At 36.9% G+C, this 12770-nt stretch overlaps 1 protein-coding gene across 1 annotated transcript in view; it reads left to right on the forward strand.

Moving 5' to 3' along the window:
• Positions 1–12770, forward strand: part of LOC145663628 (1-acyl-sn-glycerol-3-phosphate acyltransferase-like) — a 32524-nt gene that overhangs the window by 15184 nt on the left and 4570 nt on the right. The window contains exon 3 of the mRNA XM_081730075.1: positions 10739–10910. Coding sequence (XP_081586201.1) covers positions 10739–10910 — 172 coding nt within the window. The remainder of the gene's footprint in view (positions 1–10738; positions 10911–12770) is intronic.

Below are 12770 nucleotides of genomic sequence, written 5' to 3' on the forward strand. Positions count from 1 at the left end.
TTTCTTTCTCCTGAATATAAGTTGGAAAAGACAATAAAACGTAGATATTAATAGTTGTAAAATTTGAATAGAAAATACATAGGCTAAGTTCTGTTAAATGGTAGCAAAATTTTTCAGATCATCCAATATTTATACATACTGACCAATTTTAGGGGACCATACACAACTTATTTTGTATTTCATTCACCACGAAATTAACTACAAATAATGTAAAAATTGTTTTTAAGTAGTGAGTTGCATTTATGAATTCATAAGTGCCGACTCCCTTATGAGGACCCAAACGTTACGAGTAAAAGTACAGCACGTAGAAATATGCCATAAAAGCTATAATGGAACAAACACCAAAAAAGTAGATATTAATAGTTTAATAGATATTAATAGAACGATTGGATCCGTAGTGAGTTGACGAGTAAACGAATAGAGTGTAAAAAAATCAAATCTATGCTGGATGGCCACAAAAAACAAGGAAGTATTTAACCAAGTCAGGGCTGGGCCAAAGTAGTGGAAAATCGAGGTGTCTATAGGGAGCAGGCGCGTTAGCAAAGGTGGGTATGCTTTAAACAAAATAGTGTAAACATACTGTGTAAAGAATATTCCATAGTTCTTCTGCAAATTATATACGACATCGTATTACTTAGCGCAGCGTAACTTTCTGTATAACGTCCCACGTTTATGCCATTTAGGCTAAGGGAGACAATGATTAAGGCAAATGACTGATGATAGAAGAATTAATGGGATGAGAATGTGAGAGAAAACGAGAGTACCCGACAACCCCATGGACATGATGTTATCCACCGCAAACTTACTGGATCGGAAATCCTATCAGGGACCCCACGCACCAGAGGTAAGTGCAAGTGCTCTACCACTGAGCAACCGTGCCTCGCAGTTTAACTTTAAGAAGGCTTAACCACAGTATTTTCCTATTATAATTCAATCAAAATCTTTTGTGTTTTGTACAATGGTTCACAATAATTGAATACAGAATTATGATATACTGCAAAATGATATGTCTGAAAAGCGATTATTCTCGGAAAAATACGTGCAAACCCATGCATGGTGGTCACTAAAAACTATCATTTCATCTATTTGAACTGAACAAAGTTGCAAACTCACACGGGCTTTTGTCCGTATGGAGGAGGCATTTCAGCGACAGTGTATATGCGCATGATGATAAGCGTTCCTATATCAACATCGAAACTCTATGTGGAAAGAATTCAACTGAAATTTACAATGTTTTGCGGGAGGTTTGTCGAAATAGTGTAGTGGATCATAGCACTGTATTTCGGTGCTCAGCTCGTCTCCGTGAAGGTCGTGTAATCATTGCGGACACCTCAAGATGTGAAAAACCATCAACTGCAACAGACTACACTCCTGAGATTATTGTGAATGACATTTTGAGAGAGGGTCGACGAAAATATGTAAGAAAATTGCATATGAGACTAAAATATCTGTCACTTCACTTTACAAAATTATTACTGAAAAGCTGAAAATGAAGACGAGATGGGTTCCGCATGATCTGAGTAAAGAGCAGAAAGCATGTTGCAAAAGAATCGCAGAAAAATTGCTTCAACGTTATCAAACAGAAGGAGATCAGCTTTTCAAACGACTGTTGCAATTGATGAAACCTGGATACGAGAGTTTGAACCAGAACTGAAGTTTCAGTCGTCACATTAAAACAGTGCAGACTCTTCACGCCCGAAGAAATTCTGCTAGCAACAATCAAACGTTTTACTCACGATGATCTTCGCGTATGATACGAATGGAGATATGGTTACAATAGAGTGACATAGGGGACGTCTATACCAGGCGTATATTACAAGCTGTTTCTGCAAAATGTTTTGCATCCGAAAAGTATTGAAAGAAATCCCGACATTCTTGCAGCTGGTGTGTTCTAAACGATAATGCAAGGCCGCATACTGCTCTACAAGTAAGAGTGACACTTAACAAGTATGGATGGGAAATACTTTCCTTCCCAATATAGTCCTGATTTGAGCCCACCAGACTTTGAATTGTTTCCCAAATTAAAAGAACCACTCTGTGGAAAACGTTTTGATTCGATTGATGAAGCTTTCAGTGAGGTGACCCGAGTGATCAGACACCTCAACAATGAAGGTGCCCTATCCAGAATACAGAATTTGCCAAATGTTGGGAAGTTGTCATAAACAAGTATGAAGATTGTATCGAACGCCTGTAAAGATATTTTGTACAATAAATTATTAGCTTGCATAACATCTTTCAGTGTGCAGAACTTTCGAAGTGACTGTCGTACAATATATTGCAAAAAAATTTCCGAACAGTTGCTAGGACATAATGTTGTACGTAGCGGTACATCTAAATAGTAATTGCAAACATTAGAAACTATTGGTACCATAACAAATAACAGTCTATGTGCCACGCTAAATAACAGTATATGAGTCTAATTTCGTAATAATGTTCGCAAAATTTGCGAATCGCAAACGAACGCAGAAACGATGCAATAATTATTATTATTGCATACCGATAATCGAAAAAAAGCCATATTTTAAATTTCGTTAACACAATTCACTGCAGAATGATGCCGTATAAAACATTTTAAGACATTCAGTAATTACGACCTAGCAATTGTGTATGTAAGAAAAAACTTGAACCAATGATTTTTGTGATGTTAATGCAAAATTCACAAATTTTTACGTTTGCTGCAGTATCATAGAAGGAGTTTACTAAATGTATACTAAACTAAGCTAACCAAAGCCAACCTACGTATCCTAACTCATATTTTATGTTCAAGGACAAAAAGAAAGAAAAAAACACCTAAGTAAAATTTTAGTGAATTCCATCAGCACTATATTACAAACATATCACGCATTGTTGTGCGTGAGCCAGTGTATAGTAAATTACGTCAGTCTTACTACTTCCTAGTACTTGCATTTTGGTCAACTAATTTACCTTTGAATTTATAGTAAATATGGTGCTTTTTTACTTTTGGCGCAACAAATTTTGAGAGATTTACAGGTAAAAGTCCGTATTTTGCATGAAAAGGCATAAAGAACAATTTTCTGCAAGCGATAGAGTTAAATACAAAGTAATACACCTGTATTTTATGTTTACAAGTGTAGATTACTATAGTTCGCGTCCCTCGAATTGGCGTGTGGCATCAGCCAACAAGATAGTAGTGCGCTGTTACTATACCTTCAGGGAGGAACCTATTCATTCATAATTGTCCACAAATACGAACAAAATTAATTATGAATGATTTGATTCCTCCCTGAAGGTTTAGTAACAGTGCACTGTGAGTTTATTGGTTGATGCCACACGCCAATTCGGGTGGCGCGGAGTATAGTGTAAAATTCTTACGAGTACTTTACTAGGGATAAAATAAGTGAGTGCATATAAATGATGGTTGTATTAGAAACTATTTTCCACCGGTGCACAGTGGGAGATTTCATCAATCTAAGGGAACTTTATTCAGTTTTGCGACCATGCAATATAGCAAAGAATACCTGCGATATAGGTAGCTAAATATGCCGTTGGTATGAAATTGACATGAATTCTGGTGATGGCCGCTTGCAACGGCTGCAAATATGGCCTGAAAAGAGGTAACAAAATGCACGCGCGTAGAACCTACGACAGGTACGCTTTATAATAGCAGTTCATTTGACTCGTGTTCTGTTGTGGTTGCACAAAGTGATCAGTGCAGTGCTGTAACAGTATTAAGGGTGTCCGAAGGGAAGATCGAGTACTTGAACTTTGCATTGCATTTTATTGTTCCTGGGGGGATAGCGTGGAAAAAAGTGTGTGTGAACGTGTGGACAAAATGTTATGTGGGAATTAGAAACAAGGTTTTAAGTAGGTGTTCTGTGGTGTTCAGCCTGCGGATTAAGTTCACCTGAAAGCTTATTTAGGTTAGAAGTGGAAACAATCGAGAAACCTTGCGCAAATTTGCGCAAAAATGGAAAGACGTGGTGTAAAAATGTCTCCCGTGTTTACATGACGTGCTATATTAGATGTGTGGGAACAACATGCGTCAACAAAGCGGTTGGAAGGTTTAACAAATTGCATAATAGAGAAACCGGGATAGTAGAACTTACCACTAGTTCGCCAGGAAGAATAAGAAAATGTATTAATGGTATACGTACTAGTTAAACGGGACAAAGCCAATCGGCACCACGAGAGGTTGATAGAAGACAATGCAACGCGGTTGGAAAATGAAGTGGATTTCAACATAGCGCCTGTTCTGCCAACGGATACTTCTGTTCACAATAAACGCAGTAGACCGAAAATGTACCTCAAAAGTGCAATGTAGGAAAGTTAAAGAACATAGAATCAATTTGTTGTTCTTGCCCACACGGGGTACGAAAATCAAGAAATCTCCAAGCGCTGCACTTCCAGTTCCGGCGAAATTATCAGAAGATAAAGCTTTGGCGTTACTACTTGATGCGGATCTTTCGAAAAGCCAGTAAAATGTCGTGCGTGATGAGGCAAAATAAGCAGGCTGTAAAATGTATCCATTCTATCATAAGGTTATAGATGCTAAGCAACATTGTTATCCAGACGAAATAAAAATCACAGAAAAATCCGTTGACATACCGGTGCAATCCCTTCTTGATGATACTATAAGATGACTCAGTAAAACACAAGAAGATACGTTTCGAAATTTGTCCAATGTTCGCTACATTAAGATTGTTGTTAAGAGAGATTGTGATGGTGCACAATAATGTATCGCCAAACTTTTTTTAAATGAGCATTCAAATGACAAGAGGTTGTTTGGTATATCTATTGTCCCTATTCAACTGTATAGTGTCACTAACAATCGTAACTGTGTCATTTGGCAAAATCCCGCTCCATCCTCTACTAGGTACTGTCATCCCATAAGTTTTGTGTTTGCAAAAGAAACGGTTGAGGTTTTACAAAACGAAGTCCAGAAAATAGAAGACAAAATCGAGAAACTCACTGTAGAAGACAAGGAATTTATCGTTCGCCCGAAGATGATTTTTTTGTATGATTGATGGAAAACTGTATAATTCTGTATCCTCATGTGCGTCTACCCAAACATGTTATTTATATGAAGCGAAACCGAAAGAAATGAATAATCTTAGTATTCCTTCTCATAAAACTGAAGATATGAAGTTTTCGAGTTTTGGACTCTCTCCGGCTTATTCTTGGATACATCGTTTGGAATGCATTCTCCACATTGCCTACCGCCTAGATATTAAAGGATGGCATGTACAGCGGGGGACACTTCTAAATGGTACAGCCATATGGAGATTTACGGCTAAGGTGTACCATTTAGAAGTGTCCCCCGCTGTACAAGGCAAAGAAAATCGGATGAAAATGGAATAATAGTAATAAAAAAGAAACTTATCCAAGCAAAATTTTGTAGTGAGCTCGGACTATTGGTAGATATCCCGAAACAAGCAGGAAATACCAATACTGGCAATATAGCCCGCAAGTTTTTTCGGAATACTGAAAAATTTTACGTAATAACTGGGGTAAATGTCGACTTAATTAAGCTATTTCCCATTATTTTAGAATGTTTAAATTGTGTTTTTCCGACTGATATAAACATATTTAGTGAGTGCGCTCGTTGCATTTTAGAACTGTATTTACAAGAGTATTCTTGGTATCATATCTAAGTAAGCGTACTCAAAGTCCTATTTCACAAGAGAGTATTCTACCTATAGGCCAGCTTCCCGAAGAAGCACAGGAGGCTCGAAACAAGAACAATAAGAAATATAGGGAAACCTTTATAAGAAAATTATCTAGAGGGAAAACCAACACGGATTTAATTCATAGATTGCTCATCACTTCTGATCCATATATTGCTAGTAAACGTGCTTCTGCCAAAACCAAACATTCAGACATAATGTCCGAGGCACTACGATTGTTAAAAGAGCCTTTTGTGAATGATTCCTCTGATCATTCCGAACAGAGCAGTGGCTAAGACTAATGAACTTATTTTTGCCGTCAGTTTTGCGTACACGCTGACTCTTTTGTTTATTGTTCTGCTCCTGACAACCTAGTGTAATGCACTATCGTGTTTACATTTCTTACACATGTGTTACTTCTTTGGTAAAAAATACACAAACAACATTCTTTATCAAAGAAATCGCATATTTCAATCGAATAAAACGTCAAAACCTGCACCATTCAAATGTGCATCATACATTGAATAAAGTTCCCCTAGATCGATGAAATCTCCCACTGTGCGGTGCTGTATTTGTGCACAGTGTACATAAGTTGTACTTTATGTTTACAAGTGGAACGCTACAAGTATGAAACCGTGACAAGTATTATTGAAACTCATATCATTACCAAAATCCACTCATTTCACTATCCTTATTTTTGCATATAGCAACTTTCGCTGACGCACCTGCTCCCTTCGGACTCACCCCCTCTAGAGATGCCCTTCAGTTTCGCCCTGCCGTGACTCGGTTAGATAGCATTCGTGCTTTTTAGGGGCCTACTAGCAAAGATTGTTTCTTGTTTTTTGCATTGCAGTTTTTATGCATACATCCGGACGCCGTATTTACACGCAAATCCTAGAAGAATTTTAATTTTTCAACAATTGATTATGATGGTCCCCTTAAAATTTAACTATTCCATTTGACATGTTTCCATGTCGGCCAGCGCAAATCATTTAGTAAACAATAATAAGGAATTTGTAAAGAATTGTAATTTTTGAACAATTATTTCGAGTTGTACGGCAAAAGTAAAGCTGCACGAGAAATCTTCCTAAAAATGTACTTAAAACATGTCGAGCTTCACATGAAAGGCAGTAGCGCGTTTCAAACTTATTCGATGATTTGTAACTATACATTCAATAAATGAGCTGACAAATACAAAAGATAACGTGCAGTTTGAAAAGTTGGCGGCAAAGTAGAAATTTAAAAAATACACGAATTTTATGGTACATATAATTAGGTATTTCCAGAAAAAAAAAAGCCTATTTCATTGGTGCATATAGGCTACAACTCATACAGCTAACCTTTGTAGCGATTTATAATATGGTAGCAAAATAATAATAAATAAAAAAAATGTCAGTTAGGGCCAATAACTTTAAAATTTTAAGTTCCTAAGTGAGAGTTCATCTGTACAAAGTATAGCACACAAAGAAATTTGTTTCGTAATCTGATGGGTAATGCCAAAGACTTGGGGAACTATTCCGATATGGGTTACGTCAACGCAAGGCAATATTTAACATTTTGTTAGTGATCATCGGCATAGCAGTTATAATGACTTCTTGCATTTCTTGTATGAACAATTTCTTGAACAATGCTTCCGAATGATCCTCTTAGACGTGCAAACGAAGAAAGTGAATAATTATCTTGATTACACCACTTGGCTACACCCAACAGCTACAATACAGCCAAAGAAATTGTGCTCAGAAATCATCCATTGTATTGCTTCAATTGGAACACTCTTACTTATTTCATTCATTCGTGTTTAAAAAAGAAATAATAACAAGTCGGTAATATTTACAGATAATATTGAATTGTTTCGGTATTACTCCCCTAAAGTTGCACGAGAATAAGTATATTTACTGCACGAAATAGCTATTAGGTAGGTCTCGTAAACGTATTTATACCATCCTGTTAAAATTTGAATTGATATTACTAACTCAAGAACAATTTATATTCACATTACGTTTAATTAGTCCCTTCAAGGACTCAAATGGGTTTCATTTCATTGTATGTTCATTGGTTAATGTTTTATTTTATTTTAATCATTTCTTCACGATTTCTCCAACGCTGAGGGAAAAAAGGGAATTTTGAAACAGCGTTACCATCTTGTACAGCACAAAATTCTCAGCTTTTACAGAGTACCGAATATCTTAGTAAGTACTTGACTTATCGATCTCAAATAAACGTGACAATGCTCGTTATGACATACTGATTTCCTCTATGCATTTAAACCTATACTGTACTAGGGACTTTTTCCAAGTTATTGCACTATTTCCAAACTCAATTTTTCTCTCTTCTGTTGTGGCAACACTGTTTAACTGATCCTTCTAAGCTTGAAGTCATTTTAAAGAGTTCTTTCCAGTATTTTATTTAATGTGCACAAATAGTTACTACTTCATTCCTTGTGTGTGTTAAAGGCGTTTAAATTTGACATATGTTTTACAATATTTCTCAAAAAGTATGCAACACTGATCTGCGAGTGTCATCTCTTTCGTCTTTGTTTTCATTGCTGATTCGAATTATGGTATTAAATTTAGGCATTCTATTTAAAAAATCATAACTTTATATTGGGTTGGCAACACTGTTCACCTAGTGATGTTACCCAATACATGGATAGATGTCCCCCTTCCTGTAGTTGCTTTGTGCAAAGTTTCGCTTCTCTCATTTTCTTAGTTCCTCTGTTATAAAGGTGGGACATTATAAATGGTGCACCCGGTATATATATATATATATATATATATATATATATAAGTAAAACTTAGGGATTATATATATATAAAACTTCGCTCAAATATATCCAAACATAGGAAACAAGAAATATACAAAATAGAAAAGATTATTGTAGGAAATCTGAAAATCGAAGTTAATGTGGGTGCAGCTGCACCCACTGTACGCACTGTGGCACCGCCTATGGTAAGGATTCCCACATCACAAAATGAGTACATGTTTATGGACGACACGCGCTAACGCTTACAAACAAGCAGACACGAAGATCAACACGAAGATCAACACGATGGGAACCGAAAGAGGACGAGCCACCTGAAGAGGGCCTATAAAAGAGGAACTACAGAGGAAGGAGGCATCAGTTGACCACTGATGGCCAACCCACAACAACTCTGGAGGTCACACTGGACTAAGGGGATTCCTCAACACGACCTATCCTAACATCCCTGGAGGCTGCTTTGAAGCGAACGGGATTCCTCACCACGAACCATACCTCACGAGGTTACCATGAGCCGAGGAGGTTTCATAAGATCATAACCTGGATTCGCTTCAAATCACCCCGCTGCCTGCCTAGAGCCAAGGGGCTCACGTATGAAACATTACTTCCTTCACCCTTGGTCATAAAGGAATTTCTGATATATTAACTTTGTAAAACACAAAGACTATTTTGTAGTTTTATAAATAAATAGGTGAAAGGCTAGATTTCTGATCCATTATTGTCTCTACCTACGTAAAATATTACAATATGTATTCTTATAGAGACACGATGGCTCAAGAGTAGAGTACTTATCTCTGGTGCGTGAAGTGTATCGTTCAATCCCAGGCCGTAAGCTTGTGGTGAACAACATCATGTCTGTGGGTTTCTTCAGGATGTTCGCGTATCCTCCCACATTATCATTCACCCAATATTTTCATCTTCATTCACTGGCCTTAAACATCCGCCTCCCTTTGCGTAGAGGGCGTAATCGTGGAGCGTTAAACTAAAAATATATCGTTTATTTTTACTTTATTTATCTTTAATTACCTCTTATCGATAGTTTTCGATATACGAGGGTCATTCGGAAAGTAAAGAACGTTTTGCGCTAGCGCGTGCGCGTGTTCCCCCACCCCCGCTGCCGCTGGGTTATTGACCTGGGCATGCTCTAGCCTCAGTCTGGCACCAGCTGCGATCCGCTACGGTCCGTTATTGCTTAGCTGTGCGACTGTAAAATGTGCGATACAATTACTGATCCAGCCAAGTGTGAGGTTCGTAGTGTGATAAGATTTTTGAATGCAAGAAAAGTGCGTCCGACAGAAATTTATAGACAAATCACTGAGGTGTATGGAAATGTAATGAACGAAGCATCAGTTCGTAAGTGGTGCATTATGTTTAATGACGGACGGACGAATGTGCACGATGAGGAACGCTCGGGCCGGCCTTCTGTTGTGACTGACGAACTCAAAGGAAGAATTGAGCGGAAAATTCAAGAGGATAGGCGATTCACTATTGATGGGCTGCACGAATTCTTTCCTGAAATTTCAAGAACTTAAGGAACCTGTTAGTGATTGGTTCAACAGTTTGGCGGCAACTGTGTATGCCGAAGGCATAGAAAAACTTGTACCACGGTATGACAAGTGTTTAAATTTACACGGCGACTATGTCGAAAAGTAACTTAAGTATCACATAGTATGTAACGCAAATTTCGCCTTTGTATATCAGTTATTAAAGTGTTTATACAAAAATGTTCTTTACTTTCCCAATGACCCTCGTATTATACCATAAAATCCATACCAGTTACAGTCCTGCTTTAAATTTTAGTGCAATCTTTCATAACATGTATACTAGCCTAGGGCATGTCTTAAAATGTAGGATAGTTTTAAATTCTAGTGCAATCTTTTATACCATCAAAATATTTGACATTAAATTATATGTCAAGTTCTACTGCAATATATTAACTATACCATAAAATTTATTATTAATCTGGAGTGCTTTAAACTCTAGTGTAATGTTTTGTAACATAAATTTTAAACTAATGTCGTGCATGTTTTAAATTTTAGTGCAACTCTAGTATAATATTTGTAACAAATTTTAAACTAATCTTCTGCATTTAAATTTTCTGTTTTAAATTTTAGTGCACAATTTTGTACTACACAATCAAATTTGACACTGGTTTTGGATATGCTTTACATTTTGACCCATGCTTCATACTGTATCATAGAATTTGGTATTAATGTGAGGTAGTTTTAAATCCTAGTGCAGTATTTTATGCTATATCATAACCCTTGAAGCATTATTTCGTATGATTCAAATTCTAGTGCTATGATTTATCTTCAACTTAAATTGACACTAATCTACGGCATATTTTAAATTCTAGTGCAACATTTTATTTTTTGCGGAGGGCACCAGAAGAGGTGTAGCTCCAGAATCTCTTGGTACATTCAAGAAAGGAGCATTTCATGTAGCAATCACCAACCAGATTCCTATTCTCCCTATGATCTTAGATCCCTATACCTTTCTTGAGGGCGGAAGATGGTCATCTCGAACAGGTAACGTAGAAAAAAGAAATGCAACCTTTCAAATCCGTAATTATCTTGTTAGGTAACACTGGTCAATACATTTTTTTTAACAAAAGAAGTGCATGTTGAGTCTGGTACAGTTCGTCCTCCTGAATTTAAAAATGTAATCAAAGTATTTCAATCAGGATAGGTTTTGTTGTGACAGTCATTTTTCTTATCCTTATACGCGACATGATACATGATGCATACATGATTTGGAATGAAATAGCTCAGCTACTTATTAACGTAACATGGTGATGTACTTTCCAGATTATTGTGTAACAATAAAGTTTTCACCTAGCCTCGAATTGTCGTCATCGCTTCCATAAGGCGATGGGAGGGTCGTTGAATTTCGGTATCCCTTAACAACGATCGACAAAGTTATAAAGTTTTACATCTTATAGGACAAACATATTATATGGGTACACGATTTGCCGAAGGTGTCACTACTGTACAGTAAGAAAGTGGAAACTGATTTTTTTAAAAAGTATTCTATTTTGTGTAGGTTTGGCAACACTAAATATAAATCAAGATCAGACGTGTTAAGCAGGCAGCCAGGGTTGATCGTATAGAGGGTCCGTCAGGTTTTGTTTCCATGTAAGTGGAGTGTTTTTGTTTCGCATTTCGTGTTGCGAAAAACTTGCATAACGCGAAGAAATTGTTTGAATCATCCGGACAATTTCTAAAACATTTGTGGTGAAATCAGAGTTGAAATTTTACGATGCTCGTACGGAAGTCTTAGGAACATTACTTTGGCTGTAAAACTGGTTATTTTGATTTGATTTTTAATTTCTTTGTTTAGCGTCTCTCTCAGCAGCGAGGATATATGAGATGTGGGCCTAAAGCTTAACGAGGAATTCGAGACACATGAGCTTCCCCCAGAAATCGAATCCGGTTCTCCCACCCAATTGGTTATTTTGATAAAGCATAGACTCCGATTATATATTTGGACCATGTACACGGCTTCTCACAAAATGGAAAAATGACAAACGTTATACACCTTTTGCAATTCCAATTGAGAGATCTTGTGAATTCGTACCAAGCTATAGGATGCAATATATCTTTAAAATCCCACTTCTTAGAGTTTCACTTGGATTGTACCAGAAAAGTTTGTCTCAGTAAGTGTTGAACATGGCGTGCAATTCCATCAGCGAATTTCTACAATGGATAAAACTTACCAAGGCAAATAAAGTGACTGGGTGCTGGCAGACTACTGCTGGACATTGAAGTGAAATATCTCAGAGGCTAAATATGGTCAAAAAAATCATCGTCTACAACTTATTAAGTAAGTAACAATGACGTTTACTTTTTATTTCTTTTTTCTTTACTGTACAATAAAGACAGTTTAGCCAAATCGAATACCTATATGACTAATACGTCTTACAAGATGTCTAACTGTATAATTTTGCCGCCCTTTGGGAAGGTGCGACAGTTGACAATATGTAATTTCCACGATATTTTAAGGAAATTCAATGACTCACCTCCCTATGGGATCAATGACAACAATCTCCATACCAGGTGAAAGTTTTATTCATCCACAACTTAAACCATCCTTTTACTTTAAAGTGGATCATTAGGTGTTCTCGGTGCTATACTAAACGCTACTTGAATAGTGAGGCGTTGCCAGATAGTGTCGAGTGTTTAATGACGCCAGATAATAAAAGAGAACAATCCTGGAATTCTGCTTGGGGACTTACTGGAGAAATTAGTTTTCCACCCTTACCGCAATCTCACTTCTCGAACTGCAACGCTAGAATCCAGGAATTTTCTTATTGTGACTACTAAAGTAAACGTACACATTTGACAACTACGCACTATGGCTTTCTGCGCAAGTTTCGTCTCAATATATAT

The sequence above is a fragment of the Thermobia domestica genome, chromosome 1, assembly GCF_964235325.1.
Source record: "Thermobia domestica chromosome 1, izTheDome1.hap1.1, whole genome shotgun sequence".
Lineage (NCBI taxonomy): Eukaryota > Metazoa > Arthropoda > Insecta > Zygentoma > Lepismatidae > Thermobia > Thermobia domestica.